At 39.6% G+C, this 23,221-nt stretch overlaps 3 protein-coding genes and 2 long non-coding RNA genes across 7 annotated transcripts in view; all 5 read left to right on the forward strand.

Moving 5' to 3' along the window:
• Positions 1-12,100, forward strand: part of LOC102081169 (uncharacterized) — a 151,558-nt gene extending 139,458 nt beyond the window's left edge. For 2 of the 3 annotated variants that reach the window (XM_025905691.1, XM_025905690.1), the window contains exons 3-12: positions 7,330-7,392; positions 7,491-7,550; positions 7,712-7,762; positions 7,876-7,938; positions 8,260-8,319; positions 10,144-10,206; positions 10,827-10,892; positions 11,256-11,318; positions 11,570-11,635; positions 11,736-12,100. In XM_025905691.1, coding sequence (XP_025761476.1) covers positions 7,330-7,392; positions 7,491-7,550; positions 7,712-7,762; positions 7,876-7,938; positions 8,260-8,319; positions 10,144-10,206; positions 10,827-10,892; positions 11,256-11,318; positions 11,570-11,635; positions 11,736-11,743 — 563 coding nt within the window. In that variant the 3' untranslated portion in view covers positions 11,744-12,100. The remainder of the gene's footprint in view (positions 1-7,329; positions 7,393-7,490; positions 7,551-7,711; positions 7,763-7,875; positions 7,939-8,259; positions 8,320-10,143; positions 10,207-10,826; positions 10,893-11,255; positions 11,319-11,569; positions 11,636-11,735) is intronic. The other variant, XM_025905694.1, reaches the window with a different exon arrangement.
• The window catches only part of LOC109194483 (titin), a 722,900-nt gene that overhangs the window by 237,050 nt on the left and 462,629 nt on the right, over positions 1-23,221 (forward strand). The window lies entirely within an intron of this gene.
• LOC112846237 (Fc receptor-like protein 4) lies at positions 2,405-4,249 on the forward strand. The gene is made up of 3 exons (XM_025905684.1): positions 2,405-2,705; positions 3,381-3,659; positions 3,765-4,249. Exons 1-3 carry the CDS (start codon positions 2,420-2,422, stop codon positions 4,046-4,048), a joined length of 849 nt encoding a protein of 282 aa, XP_025761469.1. The 5' UTR covers positions 2,405-2,419; the 3' UTR covers positions 4,049-4,249.
• On the forward strand, positions 4,516-5,444 carry LOC112846248 (uncharacterized). Its single transcript, XR_003219138.1, has 3 exons — positions 4,516-4,542; positions 4,766-5,026; positions 5,275-5,444. It is a non-coding gene; the product is annotated as an uncharacterized LOC112846248 (long non-coding RNA).
• On the forward strand, positions 16,457-19,405 carry LOC112846266 (uncharacterized). Its single transcript, XR_003219165.1, has 4 exons — positions 16,457-16,506; positions 16,806-16,838; positions 17,002-17,171; positions 19,315-19,405. It is a non-coding gene; the product is annotated as an uncharacterized LOC112846266 (long non-coding RNA).

The following is a 23,221-nucleotide window of genomic DNA, read 5'->3' on the forward strand; positions in this document are numbered from 1 at the left end:
CACATGGAAAACTGGACTGATAAACCTCCTGCTGTCAGACCTGCAGGGTTTAGGCCTGTGGTGTTCTCCTCTGTCTTATACTGAACACAAACTATTTCTTTTGGAGTGGCACAAATAATTTGTGTGCCTTCTTATTTGATCCAGCACACCTGATTGTTCTGTAAATAGTTTTAAATGGTTATATAAAAAACGCCTGAGGCCTTGGCTGCATTTTTAGGCAAATAGTACCATATAACTTTGTTGTTTGCAAAACTTGTGCATAATTTTTAGAAATGTACAATTTCTATTTGCATTTCAAGTTATGAAAATGAATCAAACATGTTTGTGGGTTTTACAGTAAAAAATATAACTTTTTTCTACCCGGATTTAGAATTTTTTGTCTTGATTTAGATCAATTGTGCTAATATAGTATGCCAAAATGAAAAAAATAACTCAAATTTCAGATATTTGAGGTTGTGCTGAAAATAATGATACCAAACAAGGCAAGAAAAACAGTTTTTAAAGGTGAAATATAGAGGTAAAATCAAAAGTAGTCAAAAACGGCAAATTATACCCTGGACCCCAGAGGGTTAAACCTGAGAGGGGACCATAGAACATGAAGACAAGCGACGAAGAACAGGGAACCTAGAACACAGAAAAGTACAACTGGTGCAGGCAGGGGATGACAAGCAGATGGATCAGCAACAAACAGAAGAAAATACAGGCTTAAATACACAGGCAGTAATGAGGGAGTGAGAGAGAGGAGGGAAACACAGCTGGGACTAATTAGACATAATGAAACAAGGGGAAAGCAAAACTAGACACACTGCACACAGGACAGAGACTATCAAAATAAAACAGGAAGCGTGACATTCATAAAGACGCAGAGTAGACACTGAGACATGGAACACAGGGAAGACGTAGAGACAGAGAAACAAGACAAGCATTCAACACATGGAGACAAAAGGAAAACAAGAATACAGAACAAACCTTCACTACAGACATGACACCAGGAACACAGCGAAAGGCAAAGAACAGAACAGGAAACCAGAAACTATCAATACGAAAAATCCCAGAAAACAATAATTCAAAGAATATAACTTAAACCAAAAAACAAACAGTGGGTCACCAGAGCCAGGACTGTGACAAAAGCACATTCATTTCAGGTTGCCAAATCTGCTTTCTTTAAGATTTAAAATTTAATATAGTTTAAGCTTTGACGTTGACATATTTTTATAGAAGGTATTTTGCTTTGACATTTCCAATCAGATCACAGAGGAACCAACGCACACAGTCAACTACAGCTTATCAAAATGTCAAAGTACTCGAGCACTACGGCTGCAAGTATTCATCTGGTAATTCACATAAAATGATGATAAAAAATCTTTCACAGTTTTTTGCTTTGATGCTTCGTTTAACAAACAGCTCTGTAGCGTTCAGTCGTCAACATGTGAACTCAAGTGTTTCACCCACATTTGCATCTATAAATAGACCTGCAATAGAAACATATTAAGAAGCACGCCTGTTGATAAAAAGTATTACAACACTGAACGCATGCAGCCCCCAGTTTTCCTACAAAAACACTCATAAAAAAACAGCAGCAGTGATGATGATGCTGACACAGTTTAACATGCAGTCAGTCTGCACACATGGAGCAAAGAGCAAAGAGGTGGAGCTGTTACAGAGACGGTGAGCTCAAGCTGAGTCAAAGAAAATGTGTTTCTAGTGTGTAAAACAGGAGCGCTGTTCCTGTCTTCACCATTAAAACCTTTCCTGGGAAAAAGCTCAGAAGTCCTTCATCACCTGATCAATAAACTCTGACTTCAGGAAAAGTGAACTTTTTAGCTGCTCCATCCACCGCTGTTTGTTTTACACAGAAAAAAAAAAAAATCTGCATTAAAGATACAGAAATTACATTAAAATATGTAGATGAACTGTTAACTTGCCTGGTGTCATGTTTAAATCAGGCAGCTTACAGAAGGCTCACAGCAGCTCTCTAACATTTTATACCAGTGATAACTGCAGCAAGAAGGGGGGAGTCTAAAGGGGGGTGTGGGGTGTACCATGACCATATTTATTCCAAGGCTTTCATTACATTATTTTTCCAATTTAAAATAAAGTAATACAAAATATTAATACAAATGCTGTAATATTTAAAATTATAAATATAAAGGTTTTTTGCAGGCCAAAAGAAATATTCATGGGCCAGTAAAACTGAGGCACTGACCTGGGGCTGTTAGGTTGGACACTGAATTATTATTAACATCTGCATCATCAGAACCTCGTTTTCATCAATGCAAGATTTTGCATCGAAGGACAGAGTAAACCTCATTATGCTGACTTTTTATCATTGCAACCAACACGTAGTCTGCACACTGAAATTAATTCTAACACTAATCATTCAAATAATTATGATAATAAGCTGCTGCTGGAAACAGTCATGTTTTTGTTTTTCTCAGTTCGTAACAGGATCACAGTGAAACTGCAGCACAGCTGGTCTCAGATATTCACTGGTGAGACAATCACTCTCAGATGTGAGATTCAGGGAGGTGAAGGAAAGGTGTGGAAATATGAATGGACAGCACCCAACACAAACAGCCCTCCAACATCCAGTAAATACTGGATCAGGAGAGTTTCAGTGTCCCGCAGTGGAGACTACAGATGTCGGGGTAGCAGTGACTATCTCTTAACAGGATGGAGTGATGCCTTCAGACTGACAGTTTCATGTAAGTTGGACCATGATTCATGCTGACATTTAATGTTTTCATGTTTACATCTGTCTTAACAGGAAAACTCCAACAATGATCCAGCTGTCTGCAGGCAGCTCAGGACAACAGTTTTTCTCACTGTGCAAACAGAAAGCAGAGACACCATGGAGGCTCTTAAAATATCAGCAGTTTAAAGAGGAATGTACAGAGATGACAGTTTGATAAGAGAATGATAAATCAGTGAAATCTTTAGTTTGTTAAACAGTCTAATGTGTCACATGCAGGGTAATCATTCATTTCTATTTGCTGTTAAGTTTTTGTGTTCAGAGGTTGTAGCACATACCAACTCTTTTATAGAGGTTTTTGAATTTATTCATAAAACATGCACAACACAAAGACAAATAATTTACTGTGAACGCAATATAGTATTAGACTAATATAAGCAGAAGGATAAGCAGAGGAGAATGGATGGAGGGAAAAAATATAAATCAACTATTAAATGATGTCATGACTTAGCTCACCACAGTAACTTTTGGGTTTTAGAGTTTTAATGGATGTAACACAAAATGCAGCTTCAGGCTTAATAGTGAATGTGACAATGATGAGTATTATGTGCAAAAATAGTACAGTTCAAAGTTTAAATTGTTCTGATTCAGTCATTGACTTTTGTTCTTTTTCTAAACTGAACTGCAGATAAACCAAAGGCCAAACTGAGAGCTGATAACACAGCTGTTCCAGTAGGGGGCAGTGTGACCCTGACCTGCTCTGTGAACCCATCATCATCATCTGGATGGAAATACTACTGGTACAGAGATGAGAAATCCTCTGAAGCCCTGACCACACAAGATGCAGTTTTCCACTCAAATGGACAAATCAGTGTCTCACAGGAAGGACTCTACAGGTGCAGAGGAGGAAGAGGAAACCCAGTTTACTACACAGAGGACAGCCAGTCAGTCAGGATTGACAAAACTGGTGAGTTCAAAGTTAATGAACCAAAAATCACTACCTGATGAAAATTATCTGATGGAAATTGACCCCCTTTTGTCATTCATTTGTTCATTTCCTGAATACATACAGTGTCAAACAGGCCTGTTGTGACTCTGTATCCAAACTGGTCTGAGATATACAGAGGAGAGACGATCACTGTCAGATGTGAGATCCATGGAGGAGACACTGAGTGGGATTATGAGTGGGAAACAAACAGCATGATAAAAGCTCCAAATCAAAATGAATACAGGATTAGATCTGCTTCATCATCCAACAGTGGAAACTATCGCTGTAAGGGCAGAATGAAAAGTTCACAGCATAAAACAACAGAGTGGAGTGATTCAGTCACACTGACAGTTTCTGACAGTAAGTAGAGTCATAGTTCATTTAAGCTGGAAATAGAAACAGTTTGTAAAAATGTGTTTTTATTAGTACATGTTGAGATATTTGACATGTTTAGATAGTCTCACTCTTAAAGTTCATCATAAATATTTGTGAGTCAACATTTTAGTGACATTGAATTCAGAGTTAAGAGACGAAACATTGAGAGAAAATCTTTGTTGAACAGATAAACCCCGTCCTGTCCTCACTGTGTCTCCATCATGGCTGAGTCCTGGAGCCTCAGTAACTCTGAACTGTGAGGTTGAACATCCGTCTGCAGGATGGAGCTTCTACTGGTATAAAGCTGTTCCTGATCTATCAGAGAAATCCTCCAGTTATGAGCTGCTACCTGATGGCAGTGGGACTGCACAGGACTCCTACATCATTCATGGACAGACACACACAGCAGGATATGTGTGCAGAGCTGGAAGAGGAGACCCAGAGTATCACACTGATCACAGTCAACCAAAGTTTGTCTGGTCTGCAGGTCAGTTTGATTCTATCTATCATTTTTCAAGTAATGCAACAGCAAAAAAATGTAAATTGATGGGTTTTTTTTGGGGGGGGTTTAGCATTGAAGGTGAAAATTATACGAACATTGCATCTTTTAGCACTGACCTTTAAACATTAAAGCAAAAGAATATTCTCACTGTGATATTTTGAATCCTAACATCTGTGAGCTTTGTCTCTTCACTGCATGTTGTTTCCAGATGTTCATTCAGCAGCGTCTCTCACAGTGAGTCCTGACAGAGTGCAACACTTCACCTCTGACTCTGTCTCACTGACCTGTGAGGGAAACTTCACTGAGTGGAGAGTGAGGAAGTTCTCTGAGGACGGCCGACTGTACTCTGACTGTAGGAGAATGACTGGATCCACATGTAACATCAACACATCAAAGTCAGATACTGCAGTGTACTGGTGTGAGTCTGGATCAGGAGAGTTCAGCAGTGCAGTCAACATCACTGTACAGAGTATGTTATTATACATTTACTTTTTGGATTTTCATGATTTAGACGTCACATGAACATTTGTCCCAGCTTTTCTGTATGTGGAGTAATTTATGTGGGAAAAATAAAACACACAGTATTTAAATATACAAGATCGGATCTTCATGATAAAAAGCATTTGTACAATCTGTTCTTATTATTGTTTGTCAGCTTTTTCTAAAATTGTGCACCAGCTGATGTGACTGAAACAATTGTGTGTGATTGTGTCACAGATGATGGTAATTGTCCTATCCTGGTGAGTCCTGTTCATCCTGTGACTGAGGGAGCTTCTGTTAGTCTGAGCTGCAGTTTGAGAACACAAAAAATACTTTCCAATGTGTTTTTCTATCACAATGACAAACTTATTCAAAATGATACCCGAGGGGAGCTGAAGATCTCTGCAGTGTCAAAGTCTGATGAAGGTTTCTACAAGTGTCAGTACTCAGGAAGAGAGTCAGCACAGAGCTGGATGTCAGTTAAAGGTGAGCAGCATCAAAACGTTTGATGGATTTTTCTAAACCAGTGACTGAGAAGGAACATTAGATTGTCTGATTTAATTCTTAAAGTCACCTGGCTCTATTTTATAAATGTATTTATTCATAAGACTATAATTTATTAATTAATTTCTGTTTTTTGTTACGTAACTGTGTCAGGAGCTGACAGCTCTTCATCTCCTGTGTGGTTGATGGTTGGACTGGTTTGTGGAGTCTCTCTCATTATTATTCTCCTGCTCTTGTTGTATCGCTGCAGACAGTCCAAGTGTAAGAGCCTGTTTTCTGTTATTATTATTATTATGATTATTATTATTATTGTTATTATTAGTAGTAGTAGTAGTATTGACATTTCATTGAGTATCTGTCACAGGTAGTAAACTAAAACACAACTTTATCACAGAACTTGAAAAGTAATCCAAATAAAACAAAAACAAAAACTAAGAAACCAAATTTCTACAAATCTTATTAAAACAAACTATGATGAAGGATGTGACAGTAAAGGAAGATTGAGGCAGTCTATAAAACACAGGATAATGAGATGATGGGAAACAGGTGGGAACACAGTGATAACTAATGCCCCTTTTCCATTAGTACCTACTTGGATCAACTCACAACTATTTGAATCGGATTGATTGGTTTTCTATTACAATCAAGTACCACCTAATGTGCTTGGTCGTCCTAATAGCAACGTAATTAGTATGCGTCACATGCGCTACAACGAAGGTGGACGTTGAGGCGATGATATACCTGCTGCTCAGTCTGTGAATTTTCGTCAGACTCTGGGACCACGGTGTTGCTTTTGCAGCTTTTTTCCTCATTGCCAGGTTTCAAAAATGGTTTTGATTTACATCATCGAAATACTCTCATAAGTCATCGAGTGACGCCACTGACCAGCCAATCAGTGGCGTCAGCATGCAGGCTGTTGATGTCACATTTTGGGATCGCCTCAGATCACTTGGAACTCCGGCTGAGTAAATACTGAAAAAGTACCTGGTAACAGGAACTATGACCTGATGGAAAACCCTGAAAACCGTGGCGAGCCGACCTGAGTAGTTACTAATGGAAAAGAGGTTAACAGAATGATTCGGGTGGATGTAAAGCTAGACACAAGATCCAAACGAGAACAGAGACCAAAATAAAACAGGAAATGACTGACAGTGAGACCTGGACTAAGACACACGAGCTTGAAGCAGACAGTAAACAAAACATGGAGACCAGAGAGAAAGAACAGAGTGAGAATACAAGGGGATAAACAACCTCTCATTAACTAAATAGACAGATAACCAGAATGTAAACACAACATCATATGACCATGCCAGAATGTCAACAATACAAAATACAAAACTATGAAACCAAGAATGATCATAAATAGAAAACCAGAGAAACCAAAACATCAAAACCCGGGTCAACCATTCAGGGACCTTGAAGGAAGCACAGGCAGGAAGTTACCTGCTAGACACTGTTGCCTGTCACACCTCCAACAGTGACATCATTTTTTATATCAGAACAACACAAACAGTAACACCGTGATGGGTTCATGGTCTGAAAATGTCTGATAGTCCTGGTGTTGATTTAAACACAACTAATTAAAACTCTCTAAAAGGTTTTTCTGTTTTTTCATTTATCTTTGAAAAATGTGTCATGTTGGTTTTCATGTGTGAGCCACTGAAACACTGGTGCAGTATATCATGTGAAAAGCACAGAGCAGCTAGAGATGAAACTGTCTTTGAATTTAAGGAAACTGGCACCATGTCATTGGTTTACAATTGTGTAACTAAAATATGAACATTTCAGGTGCAGATAAACCCCCAGATGTCATTTACTCTAATATTGAACTGGAAAAGTTTGGAAATAAGCGTGAGTACACAAAACATATACAATGTAGAAAAAATGTTTTTGAAATGTTTAAAAATGTATTAATTATTTTTCTTTTGTGGATCCGATCATCTTAACAGGGAAGCATCATAAACCAGAGCAGAGTGCTGTTTACGCTAATGTGAAGACGGGAGCTGCAGGTACAGTCACAACAGTCTCATTCAGTGTTTGTACTCGAATGTGTGTATATATCTCACAGTAATGTTTTTTATTTATTCAGTATTAATCAGACTTTCAAAAAGGCTCAAAATTTTCTGCCTTTGCACATCTAATAATGATAATATTTTTTTTTCTTATGTAGAAAATGCTGCTCTTTATGAATCAGTTACACATGTGGAAGACACTAGAAATGGTACAGTACATCTTTGGAAGCAGCTGGAAATGATCTTTTTCTTATTTAAGGAGACTAACTCATTAACGTGTGATGCATGTTTAATCCTGTAAATTATTATATGAACATTTCAGGTGTCGGCGACCCCAAAGATGTCACATACTCTCTTACTAAGTTAAAAAACATTGGAAATAAGCGTGAGTACTTACACACACACTTATATATGTGTCTATGTATATATATATATATATATATATATATATATATATATATATATATATATATATATATATATATATATATATATATATGTATGTATATGTATATGTATGTATGTATATGTATGTATGTATGTATGTATATATATATATATGTATGTATATATATATATATGTATGTATATATATATATATGTATGTATATATATGTATATATGTACATGTATATATGTATATATATATACATATATATATATATGATTTTTTTTTTTTCCTTTGTGGATTTCATTATCATAACAGGGAGGCTTCGTAGAGCAGAGGAGAGTGACATTTACTCTGATGTGAAGATGGGAGCTGCAGGTAAGGTCACAACAGTCTCATCCAGTGAACCGGTCATTGCGTGTAGTAGTACTGATCACTAGAGTTGAATCTTGCACACATGTGGAAATTCATATCTAAAAAAAAAAAAAAGTCTACTTTGTGTAAACTATGTTATTTTTATTGCATCTAAAGTGTGATTTTATAAATGGTTTCCAGCTGTTTCTTAGAGATATTCCCCCATATTTGTTTTGGGGTTTTTTTGTTTTGTTAGTTTGCGTGTTTTAGGGGAGACCAGGTCTGGTTGTAACACATTTTGCTCCAGCACCCATAACGCAATTAATTTTTGTGCTAGAGGTCTCAAACCTTTACACAAAATACCCATTTTTTCCCCTATAAATGTCAACTATTCAAAGCCCTGCAAGAATACCACAGACCTTGTGTGTTAATGTTAAATACATGGCATTCCTTTGTTATCACCTGCTCCACAATCAGGGTGTGTTGTAACACATGTTGGGGAGAAGTGCAAGTCGACACCTCAAAAAAGTGATGTATTGGAATAAAAGAACAGTTTCTGTCTCTATTTCTCTGTGACTGACCATAACTCAAACACACCCTGGCATGTGCGGCTGTGTACATTAGTTTAGTAGAGCAAACTTTGATAATACGACGGACACTTAGTAAAAAGTTAGTACAATACAAGTCTGTGTGGTGGAGTGTGGTCTGAGCATGAGAGAAGAAGAGGCAGCTGCACAGCAAAGACACATAATAACTCCAGCTTTGTGTCTTTTTCATTTTAGCTAAGGTATGGAACAAATCGCTTCCTTTTCAGCTCAATACAAAACACGTAATATTTTCTCTGAATGCGGGACGATTCCGTTTTTTACGGGTCGGTTGGCAACTCTACTAACTAACCTTATGAATAAAATAAAGTTCACTATCAGTAACATCATAGCACCCACCCAGCTGTATAGAAACTCCGTCATGCTAGCTAGTACGCAGTACGAGTTATTGTAACTGACTGTAAAAAGTCAGGACAATGAAAATAAACTACCCCTAAACTTGGTTTATATCTGACCCAGATAGACTGCAGGTCATAACTTCTTACCTGAAGTTCAGTTCACCTGACACTCGGCCGCCTCGGGTCTCTCCTCCTCCTGCCTCCCATTTCCCTCATCCACCTGCTGGCCTCTGTGGAAGCTCCGCCATAGCCACCACCAAACAACTGAGTTATTTTTACACATCGGCCAGCATCTGATTATACCATTACAAAAAAAACAAACAACAAAAAACCCATAAAGACAAAAAATGACCATCGGGCATACCGGGCATTTGCCCGGTATGCCCGATGGCCAGTCTAGCTATGGTCCTATCATCATATTCATGTGTCCACTATTTTTACAGTAGCTGCCAGGGCCAGAAAAGGAGACTGGTAGCTGTGCATGGGTCAAATTTGCTACAAAAACCAAAAAACAAAAACAACTTTTGTATGTCGCAACCAGTTTGTTCTCAATAAAATCTGCATACACTTGCAGCCATGACAAGCACCATGTGAAATCAGGGATGGAAGTGGGTAAAAACTGAAATCATCATATGACTCCTATCTCATCCCTGAGATAGAAAGGATGAGATTAGTGGCGTTACAACTCTCCCCATGTTACAACCATACCCAGTCTCCCCTACATGAACTTATCTATATCTTTAAATATAAAACACTTTATATGTCTTTTGTGTAAGACAGCTAAGACAGCTAAGCATACATAAAGACAACAGTTGATTTTCATTTCAGTTTCAGTCAACCTCTTGTCCCTTCAGTGAATAGCTACATATCATATTTCTGCTGAATAAATATCACTTCTCTTTTAGAGGACAACCTGATGTATGCTGAGATTAACCACCACAAAAAAGAAAAAGCCAAGAAAAACAAAGGTGAGCAAAGTCTGCCATCATCTCCACTGAATATTGTTCAGTCTGTTTCTTATCTTAAAGATGTAAATCTTCCTATGTTACAATTTCTATTCATAGTTTACATAATTTAATAAAAGCTTCTTTTTTATCTTTTTTAATTGATATATTTTTTTTTATATGAATTGTTCATCTAAGTACAAGTACATTGATTTTTTTAAGTATAAAATATATCTTATAGATTACTGTTGTAGCAGTAGCAGTGTATAAATAATCACATTAGGAAGCACTTTCATTAGTAGTAATAGTAGTAATAATAAGAAGATGAAGAATTAATTCCATTCTCTGTTTCAGCGCAAGTAAAATCAGGTGCATTCATATCTAATGACTAATCATTTTTTAAATTTAATTTTTTTTTTTATTAATTTATTTTATATTTCAAGGCTTCTATATAAAACTTTGATTTGATTTCTCTTCCATGCAGCAAAAAAAGCCCATGTTTTTTTTGTTTGTTTTTTTCTATTTATTTATTTTTTTGTGCTGTTTTATTTTCTAATTTTTGGACAATTATGATATAAAAAACAGTTATTGATTTTAATTATGAGAATATGAAGACGTTTAAATAATTGTCTTTCTACTTACAGGAAAATCAAGTCCTGAATCAACCAATGAAGCAGTTTACTCCGAAGTCAAATTAGAAAGAGCTCTAGGTAATATGAAAATATAATTATTAAATCTAACTATATCCTCACTTAACATTTTTTGTATAAAACTTTGAAGGCAAAAGTTAGATATGTCATCTTTAGTATTTGAGCTTTAAAGTTAAGATTTTGCACATTTTTACAAAATCTTACATATTACATTTTTACATATTACACACGTAAAAAATGTGTAATATTTAGATTCTGCTGTGCCCAAGCTACTTACACTTTCTTTCTTCACTTGTGAGATTATCTTCAGACCGTTGTAAATTTCTTATATTTTAACTCCATCCAGCTTTTTCCATTGATCCTTCAGCTGTATGTTATATTTGTGCTGCACAAATGTATGCTGAGATCTCATATCTCTCGTAGAGGACAGTCCAATGTATGCTCAGGTCAGCCGCCGGAATAAAGGAAATGCTAAGACAAACAAGGGTGAGTAAAGCCTGCAATCATCTCCAGTGATGACATGGATAATTTATTATAATGATTTATTATTTTTGATTAAAAATGTAAATCTGTTTGTTTGTGTGTGAGTGCATTTTTGTTTATATCACTAATAAAAACAGTGATAAAGAAAACTTTGTTAACCTGTGGGTTAAGAAAATTATTGTTGTTTTTGTTGTTGTTGTTGTTATTATTATGAGACTACACAAGTCTTTTAAGTAAACTTCTCTCCATTACAGGAAAATCAAGTCTTGTGTCAGCTGATGAAGCAGTTTACTCTGAAGTCAAACGAGGGAGCACTCTAGGTATTTATGCTGACATGATGGAGAATAATGTGATGATTTAATGTTGTTCTTTAGCTCATAATATTGTTTCAAATTGGAAATCTTGTTGTCTTTTTTACAGGTCAGTGAGGAGAGCTGTAACAGCAACCCCATAATGAAGCTTTTTATGAAGCCACTGTTGCTCCTCTGCTACCCAAGTGTCATACACGCCCAATAAGTATAAGAGTTATAGGTCATCATCATTATGAAATACAATATCTGTATTAATAACTGTAGACTTATTACTGTATTTTAGCACAAAAAAGTACAAACTGGTGTGCTTCTGTTTAGTTTCATGCTCTCTCTATTCACTCAGTGATAATAACAGTTTGACACACAGTCAGCTTTTTCACTGTTACATATGGTTTATTAATGTTTGGGCAATAAACACTGTATATTTTTGTATGTAATGATCTTCTACATTATTAAAAGAAGACTGATATGATATGGTATATATCTGACTGTATTTGTGCAAAATACTAATGAACCTGTTGATGTCAATTATGGAATAATTTGCTTTTTCTTCATGAAAATATGCGTTCATATTGTGATATGTGTGTCTGTGGTTGTGTGTGTGTGTGTCTGAGAGAGAGATACAAACATATAAACATACAGAATGTGAGATGCTGCGTTTGCTCCAGTTCAGTGTGGTGGCAAGGCCCAAAAATAATATCTGCCCGGGGCTTTTCACAGAGTCATGAAAGGCCTTATCTTCATCTCTTCATTAAATAAAAACAATGACCTAAAAATTGTGTTCTTTGACTACAGAACTAAAATGACAAAGAACAATCTAAGCTGAGTGTGTGCAACCTTATGGAAAATATATTTTAGCTCTGACAGCTGGTAGACAGAGAGCATAGACACAGAACAACTTTCTGTGACTCACCGGCTGAAGAAGTGGAAGAGTGAGAAACTGAAATGTCCAATCTATGTTCCTTTTGGAGTCCGGAGAATTGCTGGGAGCAGAAAGGCAGAAACGGAGTAGGCCAGCATCAGGAGACCAGGTCAGTGATGAATAGTGAGTATAGGGAACAGGTAAAGGTAAGAGACAGATAATGCACGTTAATACAACAACATGGAAACCAATTTATCAGGGGTAAATTGGTTTCCATGTTGTGACGTTGAGGTGCAGGTGAGATGAGCCAAGAGCTGGTAAGCCAGAACTCCACCCAGGAGGGACAAACCAGGATTCAGGGACAGGAACAGAAAAACAGCACAACATGACACTCAGTCTGGGCCATGACATATATAGGACCTCATATGGGTATTCTGTAATTAGCGTTGCCAACTGTCCCATTTCAGCTGGCACATCCCATATAATGAGCAAAATTGGTTTGTCCCTTATTCTACCAAATATCATGAAAATTGATGGTTACCCGCAATGTCACACACAGTGCGTTTTTACACTATGCCCAGCTGGTTGTGCTCTGTGCTTCTGGCATGCCAGAGTGTCCCTTATTTGATATTTAAAAAGTTGGCAACCCTATCTGTAATTGACATATCATTTACATATCCACGTAGGCTGCCGGACATCAAATGACCAGCATATCTCTGTACTTCCAAATGAGCTGTTAAAGGGGCCTTTGTGTGATCTGTCCTTGGTGAAGCAAATGGCCGAAAAGATTTGACACATTGACAGGGCTTCTCTCCACCACTGTAGAAAGATGTCCTGGTCCACCACTTCTCCTCTGCTCAGGCTTAGCCTTTCACCAGCCCCTCATTCTTCATCCTCCATGCTCACCATTTCTTCTTCTCTGCCAGTACTTGCATCTCGCTCGATGAAGAAGCTCTTGATGGTGAAGTAGTAGTTACCAGCCCAAGACCTGCAGCATGTCTGGGGACCTCACCTTTGCCCATTTTCTGGAAATTCCTGACTCAATATTGGCCAGCTCTTCTGCCTTGATGATACCAAGCAGTTCATTGGTGGTTCTGCATCTAGTTAGTCTGAGGCATCTGCAACCTTAACTCCTCGAGTTCCCTCTTCCAGGTAGAAGCTCCCAGAGCCCTGTGCAGCTCAGGCTTTAGAAACCCAGGCTACCAGAGCCTCCTGAGCAGCTCCAGCTTCCCGAGTCATCTCTGAAGCCTTCAGCGCTGCTCTAGTCACCAGTCATCCCACACAAACAAAATCAGAGCCCATGGGCCCTGAGCAACCAGAACCAGACGCCATGGATTTTTTGCCACCGAGTTCCAAGGGCCTCTGTGTTCCTGCGCTGCTACAGTTGACCTCCAACCAAGGCACCTAAGGTTCATTGTTCTGGTCCCAGTCCCTTCCAACATCTTCATCAAGATGACAGAGAATTATGTGTGGGATCACATTTTTTTTTATATTTAAAATTAAATGTCTATCTATGATTAGCACTCTTGGCTCGCAGTACTAACCACAGCCTGCTCATATATTTCTCTGTGGAGTTTCCCACAGAGTAAGCCAGAATAAACTTTACTCTGACTTCCTCTGACAGACCAAAGATGTGCTTGAGAATGATTTGATTGATTTGATTTAATATACCTTTATTAGTCCCACAAGGGGAAATTTCATAAGGCTGCCGACCTATTGCACGCAATGGCGGCGCCATCTTACCCTCCGACCATACATACATTACACAAAAACATCACATGGGGAAGACAGGTCAGAGAGGTATAACAATGGAAAATGCACCACATGAGGAAAGATAAGGAGAAAAAAATAACTCCCCCCAGACTGAGCTCCATCAGGGAGATCAGTTTGAGAACAGAAAAAAACACCTCTGCACATGAAAAAAACTTTTAATACACCAAAGAAACACATGACAAGCAACAGGGGCGGGTAAAGGGTGAGTGACAGCCGATTTAGACAGTACATCCGGGCCTGCAGCCTATGCGCTGGTCTCCTTGATCCACCGTCAGCATCGGAAGGGAATAAGCGTCGAAGGCGTTTGGAAAGGGAGGGGGGATGAGTGTGTGCATATCAGTGTATATGTATGTGTGTGCGTGTGTGTGTGCGTGTCCAGAGTTCAGCTGAGACAGTGTCCTTCGCCCTGCCAGGCTAAGTAAACAGTCTTCCAGCCAACCCAGGTGGCCTTGCATGGAATGGGAAGGAACAGTCTAAACACAGTTGTTATCAGGGTGTTGTTGTTCAGCTCCAGCCTTGAGACCGCGGCTGGCGCCAAAGGGGTATCCGCATGAAGTGATGGTGCTTTTTACTTTAGTGCGAACAGCTCATATGAATTTCAAAGCAGTTCTACAGTCCAACACTGGTCTCTCAATCTCCCGTTGGAGAGCCGCAAGCTTCTCCATACTTGCGTTCTGTGATTTTGTCATTCTTGTGCTCAAGGAGCCGATTCTGAGAACTCACGACAGTGTGCCTCCCCGAGATGTCATCCAATTTGCGCTCAGAGATGTTATTCCGAGCTAGCCCTTCCGAGATGTAATCCAGTCTGCACTCAGAGATCTTATTCTGAGTATTCACAGCAGCCGTAGCCTTTCCAAGATCTTATCCGTGCTGCACTCAATGAGCCCATTTTGAGAAACTCGCGCCTCTTCCCATCGTTTCAATTCCAGCGGACAGCCTTGTGGAGGTTTGAACAGCCGGTTCCGCTTTCTTAATTCTTCGATAAGTCAGCGCCAAGCCAGCTCCGATCAGCAAGAACCCTGTTACCATGGTTCCGAATAGGTAGATATCTTCAGCACTCAGGCTCACCCAAGCCCAGACTTCTCTTTGAGAAAGCGGTGTCAATTGCATTTGGCTGATTCTCTCTCTCTATGTTGACCCTCTGATAATGTGGCGACCTTTCCAAGATGTACACCACTTTTTGTCCCTGTGTCACTTTGAATTAGATAAGAGGTTAAACAATTGATCGGATGTTGCTGTTTTGACAGTGTTGCACTCTCTGACTTTTGATGGGAGCACTGTATCACTATACACTGTGATCATGTCAGCAACAACAACTTCCCTTGTGGAGTTCAAGACTTTGCAAATGATAAATGCTGTATTCTTTTTAATAACAGTAAAATTGGACTACTTTCTTTTTGTGTCAGCTTTGCATATGTGCATATGTGGTTTCTGTCCATTCTGCTATACTTATTTTTATGTACTGAAAGTGACCTGATGAATTACATCATCTAGAGAAAAGGAAATGCAGTCTGTAGCTTAGAGCTGCTTTTATGTTCACCAAATGTTTAAGCAGACGATCAAAAAAGGAATCTAGTCAAGAAGAGCACAGTGGGAATTTAATGGTGCTCCTTTTGCACTGCGCTACCCATAGTGATAATGCAAGGCTATGAAAAATTTGAGAGAACTGGAGTGACATCTTGTGTGTGTGTGTGTGTGTGTGTGTGTGTGTGTGTGTGTGTGTGTGTGTGTGTGTGTGCGTGTGTGTGTGTGTGTGTAGGTGTCCAGAGAAGCTGCAAAGAGTGCGTTTGTCAGGCAAACAAATGGCAATTTTTCCTCATTGTTGACTGATGTTTGATATTGTTACTAGGAAACAAATGTAGTCACGCTAGTCCAAGTAGTAGTTTAGATGATGCATGTATTTCATAGTGAATTACCAATAACGGGAACCACTGCAACCAGAAAGTAGCGTTATGATCACTGAGAATGATAATTACATAAATAAATGCAGAACATAATGTGACTGTTTTAACCTTTCTTGGCACAAGACGCAAGCTGATGTGGACAACAAATGTCCGCAGTGGAACAGTGCTGCTGTGGTTTGTGTAGCTGTTTATAGTTCTATGAGCTCATTATAAAGGGGAAGGAAGCACACAGACCCTTTACAAGAAAACAGCTTCACTGTTAGAACACGCTGACTTTAGCACTGCAGCAGGGCTGGATGTGACAATGAGGCACTCTTTGTTCTGCATGCTTGATTTATTGTGTGAGTACATTAATAACTATGTCTTATGAGTATCACAAATTAATGAACATGTTTCTGTATTATTGTAGGGTCTTTATCTTACAATGCAAAGTGCCTCGATGTGGCTGTTGTTGTGATTTGAAGCTAAATAAATAAAACTGAACTGAATTATGAGAATTACACTAAATTTCCAGACAATACAATTTGTCTTGAATGTAGCACATTTAAAGTTTATTTCAATATAATTATATTGAGTGATTCCTTAACTTTATCAAAAACAGGTTTAACAAAACCTGATCAGGTTTCAATCTTCATTTCAGTGTTCACTACGGTCTTCTATGGAAATGCTACAGGTTAGATTTTTTCTTTCTTTCTTGTTTTCCTCAAATGTAATTCAGTCTTTATTTATTTATTTTCGTATTTATTGCCATTACCTCTTGAATAAAATTAATCTCTTGATTTTGCCAATGTCCTAATAATGAGATACTGCACATATAAATTACTTTGAATATTAAGAAGAGGAATCGAGACTTTTTTAAATCAAGAAGAAGAGGAAGCGACTGAAGGCAAAGGGAAGAATTAAATGGTGAAAGTTGAAGGAGGAAGAATGCTGCACAGGGAGGAGTTGAGAAGATCTGGGTGGTAGGCAAGAATTACCAGACGACTGGGAAAGTACAATTGTAGAGGTGAGGGAAACCATGAGGAACGTATTCGATGTATTCTCTTGACAGAAGAAAAAGGACAAGGAGACTTAGCAGTGGAATCATGAAGTATAGGAAAGTCAAGTCAAGTCAGCTTTATTTGTATAGCACATTTAAAAGACATCAAGTATCGGCCAAAATGTAATCAAATAAAAGAAAGAATTAAAATAAAAAAGGTAAAAACATTACAAAACATCCATATATATACACACACAAGCAGACTCTTATATACATTTGTTTATACAAATATATATGTACCTGTACATATGCACATACATATACATGCATATATGTACACACACACACACACACGGGTACGCACGTGGAGATAAATACATGTATACATATACACGTGCATAAATGATCCAATGAGATAAAACACCAGAATAGCTAAAACGGAACAAAAGCGGTATCAGATCCGAAAGTCTTTGAAAATAGGTAGGTCTTCAAATTTGATTTTAAGATTTCCAAAGAGGAAGAGGATTTTATAAAAGAGGAAGACTGTTCCAGAGTCCCTGTCACCTCTGGATTTTAACTGGTAGCGTGGAACCAGTAAAAGCATCTGACTGGAGGAATGCAGAGTTCGAGTGGGTAGGCGCAGGCTAAGGAGATCTGAAATGTAAGCTGGAGCCAAGCCATGGAGGGCTTTAAAAACAAATAATATAACCAATGTAAAGATGTGAGTATCGGAGTAATACTGTCTCTCTTTCTGGTGTCCGTCAGGAGCCTTGCGGCTGTATTTTGAACAAGTTGCAGGCGGGACAGGCTTGATTGACAGACGCCTAAATAGAGAGAGTTACAGAAATCAATATATGATGAAATGAAGGCATGGATAACGGTTTCCGGATCTTTAGATGACAGGATAGTTTTGAGTTTAGAAATGCTCCTGAGCTGGAAGAAACTGCCATCAACAACTCAATTTATTTGTTTGTACAGCTTGAGGGTAGAATCCTCAAGATTTTTAGAATGGGGATGTAGATTAGCTGATCGTGGGCCCAAGTCTTTTCTTGTGAGACTAACAGAGTCTTGTTTGCCAAAAATTGTAATGTCACTTTTGTCATGGTTTAGTTTGAGAAAGTTTAAAGACATCCAGCAATTTATGTCACTAAGACAATCTGAAACTTTCTGCAATGTGCTATCAACGCCTGGTTTTAGGGAGAGATGGGACTGTGTATCATCTGGATAACAAAGAAAATCAAAAATGAGAGACGAGGATAGGTGGAAGAAGTGAGGAAAGGTATGAAGAGGTGGAAAAGATCTTTAAAATGCACAGAAAGATTTAGCTGTTATTCTGCACCTCCATTGCTGGAGTGGATATATAGAGTTGGGGAAAACAAGATTGTTGTTGCCTGTTGTTGCAGTAATTCCAGAATCAGACTCTTGTATATGAAAATAACGGTCAAGCTGACGAAGCAGTCCTATTGTGCTTGGTTAGCCTGTACCTGACAGGTACCAATAAATGAAGGGGAGTGCAACTCTGGCAATCGCTTAATTACAAACTCAGGTGTGGTAGAAGTTTGGTTCCATGTCACAAAACCTTTGGTTGACTTAAAAGTGATCCTGGCAAATGACCATGTGACTCAGTAAGGAAAGCAGTGCAACCATGGGAATATGGCACACTTAGTTCAGGATACAGTTGGGTATAGAAGTAATACTTTAAAGAAATCCTCAATCACACTGGCATTAACCACAAGGTGGTTCAAACATCTGGGGACCTCCTCAGTGAGGTGTTCCAGGCATGTCCTGCCAAAGGTAGCCCCAGAGCAATCCCAGGACATATTGAGAATATATAGGATATCCATACCAGGGTGATTTGTGACATTCAGGTCTCTCTTGAAAAAAGGAATCTCTAATCTCAATGATGCTTTTACCTGCAGAAATAAAATTAAAAAAAAAAATAACTGGGAACTCTGCCAGATGCTCCCAGCACAAATTACCTGTATGGCTGACTGATATCACATAAAACTCTACTGCCTTAGAATATAAGTTAGTAGGGAAAACTTAATAGCTTCAGTCCATAATTGCTCACAAACCAGATAATGATTTTTTAAAAATTTCTATAAGAAATGTACTGCCGAAGCAAGTCATATTTTTGTGTTTTACTTGTTTTATATTTTGCTTTAAACAGCCAGTAAACCTCGGGCCTTAATAACAGCACATGAGGGAGTCATACCAGCAGGGGGCAGTGTGACACTGAGCTGCTCTGTGGAGGGCTCTGCTGGCTGGAAGTTTGACTGGTTCAGACGTGATTCAGTCTCTTCTAAAGCTCAGCTCATGAGAGGAAATGAAGCAAACAGAGTTATTAGTGTCTCACAAGGAGGTCTGTACCACTGCAGAGGAGGGAGAGGAGATCCAGTTTACTACACAGAGGACAGCAGTGACGTCACAGTTGTGCAAACCCGTAAGTTTAGTGTTATATGGATAAGCTGTTTATCCATTATTTCTTATATTTGTCTGTCAGTAATATATAAAAACGTCATTGGCAAATGGAAGAATCAATTTAACTTTTTACAAAATTGTGCCAGTTTCCTCCGTGGAGGATGCACTCTTCAAGTTCAACTGATTACAGATCAATAAGTGTACAACGTTTATGTGAGATAAACGTGTGAATCACTTGTTCACCTCAAACTTAAATAATGACCCCCGAGGGGCGATCCTGGCCTGTTTGATGCGCTGGGCAACCCCCCCCACCCCCTCAACATACACACACACACACACACACACACACACATAAAACATACATAAAACATATTAAAGATTGTACATTAACATATGTTATTGTGAAAATTGTTCTGTACTGAATTTAACCAGACAAATATTTTATATAGTGAGAGAGTATGCAAATCAGAATCAGAATCAGAATCGTGTTTATTGGCCAAGTATATGTGCAGACAAATACAAGGAATTTGGTTCCGGTAGATGGTGGCTATCAAGCACAGCAATGTAAAACACACACACACACACACACACGTCTATATATACATTACACATGCATACACATACATACACAAAGCTGTGTAAACCAACTATAAATAACTAAACTTATGTACATAAAATACAGAAATGAAATGAGGTGGAATGAATACTACAAAATGTACATAAGGTGCAGTTGCAGTCTGGCAGTGGGGAGCAGTGTGACAGGTCAACTGTTTAGAAGGGAGATGGCGAGGGGAAAGAAACTGTTCCTGTGTCGGGTGGTCCTGGTCTGCAGGCTTCTGTACCGTCTGCCAGAGGGCAGCAGGTCAAAAAGTCTGTGTCCAGGGTGTGAGGGGTCTGTGATGATTTTCCCTGCCCGTTTCCTGGTTCTTGAGAGGTACAGATCCTGGATGGAGGGCAGGGGGGCGCCGATGATCCTTTCTGCTGCCTGTACAGTCCGCTGCAGTCTGCTCCTGTCCTGTTTAGTGGCTGCACCATACCAGACTGTGATGGAGGAGCACAGGACAGACTCAATGACTGCAGTGTAGAACTGGGTCAGCAGCTCCTGTGGAAGACTGTACTTCCCCAGTTGTCTCAGGAAGTACATCCTCTGCTGGGTCTTTTTGAGGATGGAGTTGATGTTGGTCTCCCACTTCAGGTCCTGGGAGATGGTGGTACCCAGGAACTTGAAGATCTTCACAGTCGACACAGGGCTGTCTGACATGATGAGGGGGGGCAGAGTTGGGGGATGTCTCCTGAAGTCCACTGTCATCTCTACAGTTTTAAGAGTGTTCAGCTCCAGATTGTGCTGACTGCACCAGAGTACCAGCCGCTCAACTTCCTGCCGGTATGCAGACTCATCACCATCCTGAATGAGGCCAATGACGGTGGTGTCATCTGCAAACTTTAGGAGTTTAACAGCCGAGTTCTTGGAGGTGCAGTCATTAGTGTAGAGGGAGAACAGTAGTGGTGAGAGGACACATCCTTGAGGGGCACCAATACTGAGGGTCCGAGTTTCAGAGGTGATCTCCCCCAGCCTCACTTGTTGCTTTCTGTCTGTCAGGAAGCTGGTGATCCACTGACAGGTAGCTGGAGACACGCTGAGCTGGGAGAGTTTGGAAGAGAGAAGTTCAGGCACGATGGTGTTAAAAGCCGAACTAAAGTCCACAAACAGGATCCTGGCATAAGTTCCCGGGCGGTCGAGGTGTTGCAGGATGTAATGCAGCCCCATATTCACTGCATCATCCACCGACCTGTTTGCCCGGTAGGCAAACTGCAGAGGGTCCAGCTGGTGGCCTGTAATGTCCTTCAGATGGGCTAACACCAGTCGTTCGAAGGATTTCATGACCACAGACGTCAAGGCGATAGGTCTGTAGTTGTTCAGTCCTGTGATGGTGGGTTTCTTGGGAACAGGGATGATGGTGGAGCGTTTGAAGCAGGATGGAACTTCACACAGCTCCAGGGATCTGTTGAAGATGCGAGTGAAGATGGGAGCCAGCTGTTCAGCACAGGTCTTGAGGCAGGAGGGTGAGACACCGTCTGGTCCGGGGGCTTTCCTGGGCTTCTGTTTCTGGAATAGTCGGCTCACATCCTCAGTGTGTATTCTGAGTTTCAGGGAGGAGGAAAGGGGGGTGGGAGGTGTGATGGAGGTCGTTGAGTCTGGATTGGAGAGGGTGGTGGTGGTCGTTGAGTCTGAAATGGGAAGGGTGGTGGTGGTCGTTGAGTCTGGATTGGGGAGGGTGGGGGTGGTCGTTGAGACTGGATTGGAGAGGGTGAGGGTGAAGGGGGAGAGGTGGAAGGTGTGTTGGGGGTCAGTGTCTGAAGCGGTGTCTCTGGGGAGGGGAGGGTGAGGCGTGGGAGTCTGTCCGTCTCAAACCTGCAGTAGAATGTATTTAGCTCGTTGGCCAGGTCTTTGTTTGCTTCAACAGTGGGTGGGGGGCGTCTGTAGCTGGTGATTTCCTGCAGGCCCCTCCACACTGACGCAGGGTCGTTGGCTGAGAGCCGTTCTTCCAGCTTCTGGGAGTAGATCCTTTTAGCTGCTTTGATCTGGATGGATAACAAACTGCCATTATGATCCATCATACATTGAGAATAGCAGACAAGTCAACAATACACCTCTTCCAATTAACGGCTAATTAATATTATGCATAATATTAATATTACGCATCTACGACTCCCAGTTACAAGACATGCAGCAGCATTCTGAACTAGCTGCAGTTGAAAAGCAGAAGATCGACTCACCCCATAATAAAGAGAATTACAGTAATCCAGCCAAACAGTTACAAAGGCATGGATTACTGTTTCAAATTACTGTCGCGCAAGGAAGTGCTTCATTTTGGCCAGCTGCCTCAGATGAAAAAAACTAGACCTTAAAACCGACCCAATCCGGCTTTCAAGCTTAAGTTCAGGATCCATTTTAAAACCCAGATTTACAATCTCTGGTTTACAAAATGATTTCAGGGTTTGCAAATCAACACATGGAACACCAGTGGAGGCAGGTCTAAACACCATTACTTCAGTTTTAGAATCATTAAAACAAAGAAAGTTTAGTGCCAACCATGACTTGATGTCCTCCAGACAGCGATTGACAGACAACCCATCTTTCTCTTTAAGAGGAACATAAATCTGGCAGTCATTTGCATAACAGTGAAAAGAGAGTCCGTGTCACCTAAAAATTGAGCCCAAGGGAAGTAAATAAAATGAAAACAGGGCCCAGAATGGAACCCTGTGGTACTCCATGAGACAATGGAGCACAGGAGGACTCACAATTTCCTAAGCGAACTGAAAAGGTTCGATCTGTTAAGTAAGACCTGAACCAGTTCAGAGCCACACCTGTTATACTGACACACTGCTCCAAACGTGAGATTAAAATTTCATGGTCTACAGTGTCAAATGCAGCAGTTAAATTGAGTAAGATAAGAATGACACTTTCACCAGAATCACATGATAAAAATATATCATTAAAAATTCTTAAAAGTGCTGATTCAGTGCTATGCATTGCTTTAAAACCAGATTGGAAAATCTCCAGAACATGCAAATTATAAATCTATATCATGTCTTCAGTTTTTGTGTTTGTTGTAGCGCTGTGAATGTTAGTGCGTTAACGCCATCATTAAAGC

The sequence above is a fragment of the Oreochromis niloticus genome, linkage group LG3 (assembly GCF_001858045.2).
Source record: "Oreochromis niloticus isolate F11D_XX linkage group LG3, O_niloticus_UMD_NMBU, whole genome shotgun sequence".
Lineage (NCBI taxonomy): Eukaryota > Metazoa > Chordata > Actinopteri > Cichliformes > Cichlidae > Oreochromis > Oreochromis niloticus.